General features: G+C 34.3%; 1 protein-coding gene across 1 annotated transcript in view; it reads left to right on the forward strand.

Annotated features, from left to right (window-relative positions):
* Positions 1–11,297, forward strand: part of LOAG_16711 (DNA polymerase) — a gene marked incomplete at both ends in the record, with an annotated part of 16,914 nt that overhangs the window by 4,820 nt on the left and 797 nt on the right. Inside the window, 28 exons of the mRNA XM_020449361.1 lie at positions 83–285; positions 348–477; positions 745–861; positions 1,188–1,290; positions 1,370–1,501; positions 1,597–1,742; positions 1,927–2,071; positions 2,139–2,332; positions 2,426–2,622; positions 2,692–2,887; positions 3,267–3,392; positions 3,584–3,781; positions 4,010–4,312; positions 4,380–4,472; positions 4,606–4,685; positions 4,762–4,906; positions 5,218–5,438; positions 5,632–5,794; positions 5,943–6,133; positions 6,453–6,555; positions 7,112–7,336; positions 7,664–7,905; positions 8,168–8,375; positions 8,677–8,765; positions 8,962–9,058; positions 9,593–9,784; positions 10,151–10,312; positions 10,510–10,713. Of these exons, the coding sequence (XP_020307130.1) occupies positions 83–285; positions 348–477; positions 745–861; positions 1,188–1,290; positions 1,370–1,501; positions 1,597–1,742; positions 1,927–2,071; positions 2,139–2,332; positions 2,426–2,622; positions 2,692–2,887; positions 3,267–3,392; positions 3,584–3,781; positions 4,010–4,312; positions 4,380–4,472; positions 4,606–4,685; positions 4,762–4,906; positions 5,218–5,438; positions 5,632–5,794; positions 5,943–6,133; positions 6,453–6,555; positions 7,112–7,336; positions 7,664–7,905; positions 8,168–8,375; positions 8,677–8,765; positions 8,962–9,058; positions 9,593–9,784; positions 10,151–10,312; positions 10,510–10,713 (4,605 nt within the window). The remainder of the gene's footprint in view (positions 1–82; positions 286–347; positions 478–744; positions 862–1,187; positions 1,291–1,369; positions 1,502–1,596; positions 1,743–1,926; positions 2,072–2,138; positions 2,333–2,425; positions 2,623–2,691; positions 2,888–3,266; positions 3,393–3,583; positions 3,782–4,009; positions 4,313–4,379; positions 4,473–4,605; positions 4,686–4,761; positions 4,907–5,217; positions 5,439–5,631; positions 5,795–5,942; positions 6,134–6,452; positions 6,556–7,111; positions 7,337–7,663; positions 7,906–8,167; positions 8,376–8,676; positions 8,766–8,961; positions 9,059–9,592; positions 9,785–10,150; positions 10,313–10,509; positions 10,714–11,297) is intronic.

The following is an 11,297-nucleotide window of genomic DNA, read 5'->3' on the forward strand; positions in this document are numbered from 1 at the left end:
AAACTTTTTTTTTTCTAGTGAGAAAAATCCGAAGAACCTATTTAGCCAAAAATTGAAGCTTCTTTTCAGAATTCTATTTTAGGTACTTCGCAAAGGTTCCGGCACATTATGTGAAGCACTTCTGATGGTTAAAGCATTCCATAACAATATCATTTTCCCGAATAAATCCTTGCCCTATGGCGCAAAATATGCCAGTGATGGACATGTGATTGAAAGTGAAACATATGTTGGAGGCTATGTTGAAGCTTTGGAATCTGGTGTTTTCCGTGCCGATATTCCAGAAAAGTTCGAATTATCTCATTATCAGGGGACCTAGTTTTCTTATTATTTAAATACATGTTTTACAGATTTCGAATCGTCCCGGCCGCAATCCTAGATTTAAAACGAAATGTTAGAAAAACACTAAGTGATTCACTAACTCATGAATTTGGTGTTAACATGGATGAAGTTGTTAATTTCGACAGTGTTGTAAGTAAGGTATACAAATTAATTTCCTTCAATATCAATTGGACATTTTTGAATTATATTGTCTGCATCAGGGAGGTTCGCTTTCACAGAAATGTATTGGACAGGCAGGATAGTACTTCCACAGGTCGTCTTATTTTGCACTATTTTGTTAACCAAGATTGTTTTTTAGACTTTTGTTTGAAGCATTCAAATTTTTTATTGTTAATTAATAATTGTGATTTAGAACAAGAAACGAATAGGTTTTTTCTTTTTTCACTCTTATATACTCGGTTTCAGATTGAAACACAGCTTGATGACTTCATTAAAAGACCTCTGCGCCTCGAAACTCCTAAGATTTACCATTTGGATGTGGGTGCAATGTATCCTAATATTATACTAACCAATCGTCTTCAGGTTTATTTCTCTATTTCATGCAATCTCTGCTATAATTGATTTCATTTTCTACTTTTTTCATTTTAACATCAGCGCAAAATTGTTCCACAGTAGCATTTGCAATGCTGTGGATGACAATGCCTTTCTGTAATTATTTGTTGACAAATTCTCTTTAAATTTGTACCGTAGTTTGATGATTGCTATATGCATACGAAGTTTCCACAAAATCTTAGATATTAGATTTTTCGTTTTCTTTTTTTTCTGTCCCTTAGATTTCTTTGTTAATATATTAATTCCTCAGAAATTGAAATTTATTGAAGTGATTCCAAATTTTTATGATTTTGTAGCCATCAGCAGTTGTTACAAATGAAGATTGCATTGCTTGTGTGTACAATTCACCGGATGCGAAGTGTCGGAGAACGATGCGATGGGAGTGGCGCGGTGAAATCAGTAAGTTCGTTATAGTGCAGCTATAGTTCGAACTTATTTGATTATTTTGTTTTGTTCCATAGTATGGCCAATGTTTCAGTGCCTGCTTCAAGAGGGGAATATGAGCGCATTCTGCAGCAACTGGAAAATGAAACATTTGGTAAACCACCAAGAGCATTTCATAGCTTAGATCATGATCAAAGGATTCAAATTGAAATAAAGCGAGTAAAAGGTAAGTTTTAGCTTTTTTCACTTGGAACTTTTTTCGGAAATTTGGAAGTGGAGATCTTGTTCGCTTCCTTTAAGTACCATAGATTTTTTATTCAGATTTTTGCAAGCGCGCATACGGTAAAACTCACATTACAAAGAATGAATATCGATATACGACAATTTGTCAACGAGAAAATGCATTTTATGTGGATACCGTTAAAGCTTTCCGCGATAGGCGATATGAATACAAAGCAATGCTTAAAGCAAGTGTAAATTTGGGTCTTGTTCATTTCATTCGCTTCAAATCTTCATATCGTTTATTAGCACAACTAAAATTTTTTTGATATTATTGTTTTATCGTTCTTTGAGTGTTTCCTATTCTCTGATCATGTCCAGGTATGAAACTCGTGCTCCATTTTGCACTCTTCTTGAAAAAATATGTTTCAGAAAGCTAAAGCTGTTCTAGATGAAGTATCGGATGATGATATTCATGCTTTGAAAACAGCCCAGGGACGTGTTGTCCTCTACGAAAGTTTGCAGCTTGCACATAAATGCATCTTAAACTCATTTTATGGATATGTCATGCGGAAAGGTTTCAGTTAAAAGTATTTGGAGAAAAGCAGCCCAAGAAATCATGAATATATCATTCATTTATTCAGGAGCACGATGGTTTTCAATGGAAATGGCTGGTATAGTTTGTCATACTGGTGCAAATATTATCACTGAAGCACGAAAGCTTGTGGAACGTATTGGTAAACCTTTGGAACTTGATACGGATGGAATATGGTGCCTGATTCCAGGGACTTTTCCGGAGAATATTACTTTCACTCTAAACAATTCTAAGCGTAAAACGGTACTGTTACTACAGATTTTTAAGAATTTACAAGATTTTACGACTTGAAAACTTTCTTCTTTTCTATTTACTTTAAATATGGATTAATTATAGGTAACTATTTCATATCCGGGTGCAATTCTCAATGCGCTCATCCATGATAAATTTACAAATAACCAATTTCACCAACTTGAATTGGATGGAACGTATTCTATAACTTCCGAAAATTCCATATTTTTCGAAGTTGATGGACCATACTTGGCGATGATTCTTCCAGCTTCTAGAGAGGAGGGTAAAAGGCTAAAGAAAAGGTCGGCTGAATTTTAAGGTTGTCTTCCCTCATTTAATTGAATGTAACTGAATGTTGTTCGAATTTCCAGATATGCAGTTTTCAATTTCGATGGTTCACTTGCTGAGCTAAAAGGATTTGAAGTAAAACGACGTGGCGAATTAGCACTGATCAAGTACTTCCAGAGTTCAGTTTTCAAAGCATTCCTAAAAGGCAAAAATCATCCAGAAGCATATGAGCATGCTGCAAAGGAAGCCAATTACTGGCTGGATGTACTGTTCTCGAAAGTAAATAGTTTAGTTTTTATGCATGAAGAATATTTAGTTTTTTTATGTAATATAGAAGTATCTTTATGTAATAAAGAATACCGCCACACTAATCTACAGATGAACTAATTGATCATCAGATTCTGATGAGCATCTTCATCAGATTCTGCATGAGGATGCTTTCTTAACCATTATAATTCATTTATTTATATTCTCTCTCTTCGTTGCTTGTTCAAAATACCATATTGATTCATAACCTATGTGTCAACTTTTTCAGTGTAATATTATTCATGCGGACCGCAAAAAGCTAATCTGAAATAATTTGTGGAAAAACTGTTTTTATTAATTCATAATTTGTAAGTCTCATTTGTCATGATCAAATTTTTTTCAAAATTTTCAGGGTGCTACCATACCAGATTACGAATTATTTGATTTAATTGCCGAAAATCGGAGTATGTCAAAAAAGCTTGATGATTATGGTGAACAAAAATCAACGTCTATTTCAACCGCGAAACGCCTTGCAGAAGTACGCTGTTGCTCCCCAGTTTTCATTAATGTTTACTCGAAATAAAAAGGAAAATGAAAGATCCTTATTTTTAGCTAGTATTGGATTCTTTTTTCGATCCCACGAAACTTCACCCTCACTCTATTGGGGACAAAAGAGAAATAAAAAGAATTCCATTAACCGTATTGTTGTAAAAAACAAGAAATTTTTAGTTTCTTGGTGATGATATGGTTAAAGATGTTGGACTTGCTTGCCGTTTTATTATTTCGAAGATGCCACTTGATGCACCTGTCGCACAAAGAGCTATTCCCTTGGCTATATTCCAAGCAGCACCAAATGTCTCTGCTCATTATCTTCGAAAATGGACTAAAGATACAACAATTACTAAAGATAATATCAATATCCGAAATGTTGGTGTTGATTTATATTCTAAGCTTAGAGGAGCCATTAATTAGGCCTCTTTATTATCTTTATTATTACTATAAGTAATTATTTTGAGAAACTTGCAAATTCGAGAACTTGTTCAAAAAGCTGTCCGAGTTAGTCCTGAACTGCTATTTCAAACAGGAATGAATCTTAGAGTGCAGTGGAGTCGTTGGCAGATTTAAAATACTGATAGTGAACTTCATAACTTGCAGATTATCGACTGGGAATATTATATTGAGCGCTTTGGAGCTACCATTCAGAAAATTATCTCAATCCCGGCTGCTCTACAGAATGTACCTAATCCAGTCCCACGCGTTCCGTTTCCGGACTGGTTGGAGAACAAGCGACAACAGCGAAAAAATGATCACAAACAGCCGAAAATCAATGAAATTTTCAAAAAGGCCACTACCTTGGCTTTTACACCTGATATTGAGAATATTAACAGTTCAAGAGCTGCGAGTAATAGCTCGTTGAATAATGTTACTCTTCTCAGTAACTCCCCAAATTCAGAGAAGGTGAAGTGGTTTAATCTTCAAATCAAAAGAGAATTCATTAGTAATAAACTAACTTAATTAGTTGCAGGACTCTTCCACAACAACGACGTGTGTCTTTTTGAATGTTGCTGCGAAGCAATCACAGAGTTCATCATTAACCAAAATAACCGATCGATGGGAGGTAATACAAAAAAAACAATTGTTGAACACGGAATCGATGAATGGTTACGGTACTGTACTTTTTTTTTATGGTTTGGTTATATAAGCTTAACCAGTTTCTTTCTTGATTTATGGTAAAAGCAATAAAATTACAGCGATTTCTCCGAATCTTGATGATGAAAACAGTAAAGGATGTAATTGGATTTCAGTCGTCAAACTTTGTAACTAAGAGAACGTTGGTATGGAGAAGGAGGATATTAGTTTAGCCTTAATATTTACATAATGACCTTTAGAATTTTGAAAATTTGTAGATATTTGAAAGCGAAGTGGCAAAAAGAAAGGGCAGAAAAAAACCGCAGAAAACAAAATGCTTTGTCTAAAGGAATTACACCAATTATGTCAATGCTTGAACGTGGTAAACAGATGATGCGAGATACTGCGTGGCAAATTGTTAAGGTTAAATATTATAACTGTTTAAGAGCAAGAAGTTGTAAAAACAAATTCCATTTGTGCATGAAGGAGCGTACATTCAGAGTGGTTGTGCGGATTTTAAGGTCTTTATGATTATGCAAGAAAGATTATCTGTTAATATGGAGTGAAAACAAAGAGCTTCCCTCTTTCTTAAAATGTATATCATAAAGTGCAGAGATAAAGAAGCGGGATTTGAAATTACTTAGTATCGCTGTTCATAAAACATTAACTAGTAAAACTGATGGAATGCTCAAAGACAAATTACGGCAAACGTATTGATGCACATGTGGTTGCAGATATCAGAAACTCCAAGCAAAGGTATGTTAGCATTATGGTGTATAATTCTTGATAAAATGATGAAAATCAATTTACGAATGCCGCGGATCATTTATGTGAATAATCGTGAAGAAAATGGGAATTCCGGCATACTAGTGAAACGCATTCTTCCACGCTTAAAGCCAGTTTTTAATTTACGGCAATATGTTATCGATGAAAGGATATTTGAATCGAGTTTAAAGTAATGTATACTATTTTCAATATAATTTTTCGAAACCACCCGTTTGAATTTTAAAATACTCAATGAGAGTTTAACTTAGGCATATGGAAATTGAAGAAGAAAAACTGAATAACTGAGTTTTCACTCGGTTTTTTTTTTTACTTTTCGTTTTGGAACATGCTATCAAAGATATTGGAAGTAACAATGTTTGCAGTCAGTTGAACAAAGAATTGTGTGCGATGAGAATTGAAGGTGTTTATGAGTCACAGGTACCACTTCTCTTCCGTGCCTTGCTTACCTTTGGCTGTAGCTGTCGATTAAAACCGAATTTGCAAACAAATTCGACTGCCACATATGATTTCGAACAGCTTGAACCGGTTGGCACTTGTAATTGAACTTTTTAAATCCCGAAACCAGAAATTTAGTTTGAATCATCGATTTAGCAAAATCTCTCATGGAATTGAATCTGTTTGGTTTCTTAACAGTATTTTTTTTACATGCGAAATCTATATTGTTAAAATTTAGGATTTCTCGGTGCAATATCTTCCGGAAAACAGTGTTCGCACTTTGTTCTTTTATGAACATCAACAGGACAATCGATGTGTTATAGCAGTGTTCAATACAGCCACGAGCGAAGCGCACATCGTTGTGGTGAACAAAACTGAATTAAATTTACCGAATTTATCAAATATGTATGCCAGTGAAAAAGCAAATTTGTGAGTACTTTGATGAGCTATACATTGATATCTTTTGCTCTAATATAAAGGTGGTTATATACTCCATAGTTAGCTGTTATTTGACTTGAACTAATCTATTCAGAATGAATTGGCTCACTGCATACTGTTCTATTTTTAAAGAGAACTGAAAATTTTTGAGCAATCACTGAAACAATGAAATTAATATTAGTAATGAAATAAATATGCTATTTATTCTTAATTTGCTAATCATTTACTTTCCTGTTATTGAATAGTTCATCGGGACTTTGGGTGGGCAGTTTATTTTTTGTAAAAAACTTTTTAAAACGTCACATTTTAGGTCGGCTGATGTTATTGTTTCTTTTTTGAGCCGCAAGGCTGATATGAATTTTACTGTAAGTCAGTGCTCTGCTGTCCAAAGGGCTGACCGAATAATTCAGCGAGTAAGTTTACCTTTACTTTCACATATTTAGTAAACATATGCCTCGAAATGTAAAACAAAGAAATATATGTTTAAGTTGATCCCTATTAAGAGTTTTGTATGGAGCATTATTGCGTAGACACGCACTATTATTAACATAAGCATATATATTTTAAATATATATTTTAAATATATGCTTCTCTAAATTTTCTCTAAATTTTTATTAAGATAAGAATTTAACTGCAATAAATTATCATATTTTAAGAAATTCAATTATTTTTGTAACATTAAAAAAATCGAAAATTACAAAGTGTGGGATTCTCTCTGGCCTGTTATCATTTCCATTTAATTTACAATTTTTTCACTGATAATAACATATAACAGGACGAATGAAGAAGGCAGCACTGGCGAAAATTACTAACCGGAAAAATACCTTATAGACTCTTAAGTTCATGAGATGAATTTGAATGGCGAAGTGTCAAGTCGTGGTTTATTACATTAGTGAGTTGTAAGGTGACCTTTTTGTGAGTTGCTGATTGGGATTGTAAAAAACGTTGTACAAATAAATGAAATTGCAGTATATTCGAAGTTTACTTCATGTTGATAGTTACCCGACAGTGATTGCTGTGCAATCGAGGCAGCAGTTGTCAGCATTAGTCAAGCGATTACCAGCGCTCGATAGCTATCCTCTTGTGCGAATTCATGCTTCCGAGCCATCCGGTCTTTTCAACGTTTTGGATTGGCAACGTATTGTCCTGAGAAGAATCATCAAGCATTATTTCAATATGTTTTTATATTTGCATGTGAGGACTAAACTTCAATTTGGAAAACACTATTAACACAATGTTTCTTAAAACTGCAGTAGTCTTGGTTTTTTTTTTTTTTTTTTTTTTTTCAAGCATCGTCCTGCTAGAATCCATTAAATTTAAGTTTATTGTCCTACCATTGACACGGAAATCTGAGCGCAATTGCAATGTAACAGTGCTTTGTTATACTAACAAAATTAGTATTTTCGAAAGGAAAAGGAATGGTACCCTCTCCTGAAATTTTCGTATTGTAGATGTTTGCTTCTAGTTATAAAATTGAATTACTGTAAAGTCTTTAAATTCGGTATGCATCCATTGTTTCAGCAATATGTAGAAGTGAGCCGTTATTTGCATATTCCAATCGGTAATATACCGGAAGATTTCTCAACATTTGGTCCAGATGTATTGTTTGCACGAAGTTTGATTAATCAAGGATACGTTTTGTGGGCATCACCACTTAGCCGACCGGATCTTGGCGGTAAAGAACTGGATGATACTCGTCTAAATGCTGTTTGGTCATCACTTTCCATTAATAAGCAATCAGTTTGTGTGGTCAACGAATCCAGGTGGATAGTTTCTTATTTAAAAAATTGGAGATTAAGTATGTGTTTTGTTATTTGGATATTTCTGAAACGATTTTTCATGATAAATGCTTATTGATGGGACTAGACAAGTAATTCTAAATGAGTAATCATAACAAATAAATAATTAATTAATGATGTCAGGGGGTACTAAAATGAGAAGATAAATGGTCTTGGTAAATGTGGCGTCCTAATTTCTATTTTTGTTGTGTCGAAAATTTTTTAGCTTTATATTTTCTTCTTTAAGCTTCGAAACCGATGTATGTATTGAGCTAGAATTGGGCGCAGTTGATGTTACAGCAATTGTGCAATCAGCAAGTATCGCTGATGCGGAAGGTGGTGCAGATTCAGTCGGGTTTTTGACTGGATCTGTTTTGTCGGCAGATGCGCTCCTTGGATATGTCCGAAGTATTGCCCAGTATGATGAAGGAGCAGCTGTAGCAGGTCCATTAAAAGTGTGTTTTTTTAATATGATATGAAAGGGCAAAGCAGAAATTAATTTCATTGTATAAAATAAGATGGAATTTTAGATACCAGTAATCTTGGTTTACAAGACTATGATATGGTAGATTAACCGCTGATAGATTAAAATAACTGAGTGCTTAAGTGGATGATATTTGGATTTCTCTCGAAAAGGGACTGCCTTGTCATACCTGCGCAGGTGCAGATCATGTATGCTGCATTGAAATAGCAGTCAGTTTTGTTATTTCTATTCTGTTGAATGGTTTGCAATTCAATAATTTAAATTACATTCAGGTCCTCCGGCTGCTATTGCATGACTGCATTAAGGATATTCACTTGTATGGTAGTAAAATTGCGGATCAAGTAATTATTAGCCTTGATCGGTTGGTGAAATCTCTGTTTCTTTTTGATGAAAGAGTAATACCACGTTGATTTTTATGGGTTAGCTAAATCTCATAGAAAATAAAGCGGCATTAATTTTTTTTCGGGAAAATTTCTGTTTATGCTGGTCTCATCTTAATGGTCCTGGAAGTCCTTCCAAGAAGCAGATTCTGAATGAAATTACCTTTCTTTTTGTAGCTGGTTACGCACACAGCATTCATTGATGTATGATCCTGCAATTGTTCGCGTAGTCGATATACTAATCACTAAGCTAATCCTCTTGCTGGTTGCTGAAGTAAGTTCAGATTTCTTCGGTTCTGGATAAGGCTTGGAAACTTTTAGTCCAGTTTTCTTTCCAAAACGATTCACAGAAATGGACCTTAACTGAAATTTCTTTTTTAACTTAATATCTTCAGTCGACTTGTTGAAATTTAGTTGAGTTAGAATCACGCAGGAAGCAAACCAAAGTTACTAGTAGATTGCGCAAAATTTATTCCCTAATATTGGCGCTACTTCACTGGAATATGCCTTATTCTTATTTCCCGGAAATTGGTAATAATCGTGATATTAGTCATCAAAGCATTTTATTCGAGTTTTATTGATTTAGTCTCTTGCTGAAGAAATATGTTTTATGTTGTTTAGTCTTGGAAAGCCAACAGCGGTGGTTTTTCGAGTTTATTGAGACTTAGGATACATATCTTATTGTGATTCGTCTTAGGCGAAGTATCCGACAGGATATTTCAGTTGAATTTTCTGGTTGGGTTTCTTCAGTTGAATTTTTTAACATGCATAGCGATACTGTTTGCGAGAAAGCATTTCTATATTTTAGCTAAATCGTTTGGGTGGACGTGTTATTTATGCATCTAGTTCACAACTTATTATGTGCACGCAACGTTCGACTCTTGAACATGCGCAGTCGTTTGTGAATAGTTTGCTCCTATCACTTGAAAACCACGCAATTTTTGCATCACTAAATGTTAAAGCAGTTAAATTTTGGGATATTCTGTTATGGGTTGATGCGGTAAATTTCTTTTAATTTTCTGAATTTTACTTAATTTTAATGAATAAGGTTGTGCAGCAATTTTTCTTGCGGATCTTTCTTTTTAAGGTTCGGTTGGCATATTTGTGAGTTTTGTTGTGCTTTTCACTTTCAATTTTTTCAAAAACGAGTACTCCATCTCGTAAGTCCTTGGAATCAATGTTTCCCGAATGAGCGAGTCATGAGAGACAGTGCGCTTCTGTTGCACACTAAGACGAACAGATTTTGATTTTCAGAAGACTTAGGAAGTGTTTTAGAAATGATTTATTCAAATTGTGACTTACTTCATAAACTTTTTAACTTCAATTTCTTATTTTTAGTGGGATTATTTCTCGATTGGTTTTACAGAATGATTATATCGGAATTCTTTTGGGTGATGAAGAAGAAAGCAACGAAGTCACTATCAAACTTGGTACCTCTAATTTTATTAAAGGAGAAAATTATCGGAATTTGCTCAAACAGACATTGATCGGATACCTTGTTTTAGTAGCTCGGAATGTAAGATCAACTGTAAGTTCATACTGATTACAGCAATTAATATTCTTAAAGCGATGGATTTGTTCAGAATACGAAAATCCAGAGTGCTCAACTTTGTTCAGTACCCAATTTTATAAGTTTGGCGAATTTTCCTTACCAGTTGATATCTTCTAAGTTCAAGGTTTTGGATTCAAAAATTAATTGTTGGTTTTAAAATTTTCCGTATTCAGAATGATGTGAAGGAACAGCAACAGTATCGCTTAAATCTTGTAAGGAATGAAGTTACGGAACAAATGTTTGATTTTCTTAACAATTTATCATCAAGTGTTGATATCCGGGAGAACACTGATTTGCGGGATTCAATTATTTTAATAGTGAAAGGAATATCGCATTTCATTGGACTAGACTGTACTGTCTACGAATCGGTTGCAAAGGTACTGTCGGATGTAGAATTCGTTTTAAGAATGAGATTGCCGAATTGTTGTTCTTAATTTTTTTGTATCCACTTTCTGGAATTTATTGATTAGACTTGTTGAGTTTGACAGACAGGTATATCCAAGTTATGGCTGTGCAGCAGTTATACACTAAAGTCTCTCCATCTCATTCAGTTTTCCGGTACCACGATATTATAATTTCTTCTCTTTACTCCAATTTTCTCCAATTTCACGTACTACTGGTTACTTATTGCTTTTTTGTAGTTCCTTATACTAAGACATTCAGCTGCGCTATCAACTTCTGCGTATGTTGGATGTGGATGATTCATCACATGACGATACATGGCAATCGTTAAACGTTTCCTGCACTTTGACTCAACTGTTTTGTTCTGTATGCTGCCAATCAAATGATTTGGATGTATGTCAATCAGAAGCATGGATTTGTCCAAGCTGTGGAAAACAGTTCCATTCGTCTACCATTGAACAGCTCCTAATTGAACGAGTGAATCAGCTTCTGATAGCTTATACAATACAAGATTTCAAGTGTACGCGTTGCGAAGCGGTAAGCCTTCATACGTTATATC

This window comes from Loa loa (genome assembly GCF_000183805.2).
Source record: "Loa loa unplaced genomic scaffold supercont3.14, whole genome shotgun sequence".
Classification (NCBI taxonomy): Eukaryota; Metazoa; Nematoda; class Chromadorea; order Rhabditida; family Onchocercidae; genus Loa; species Loa loa.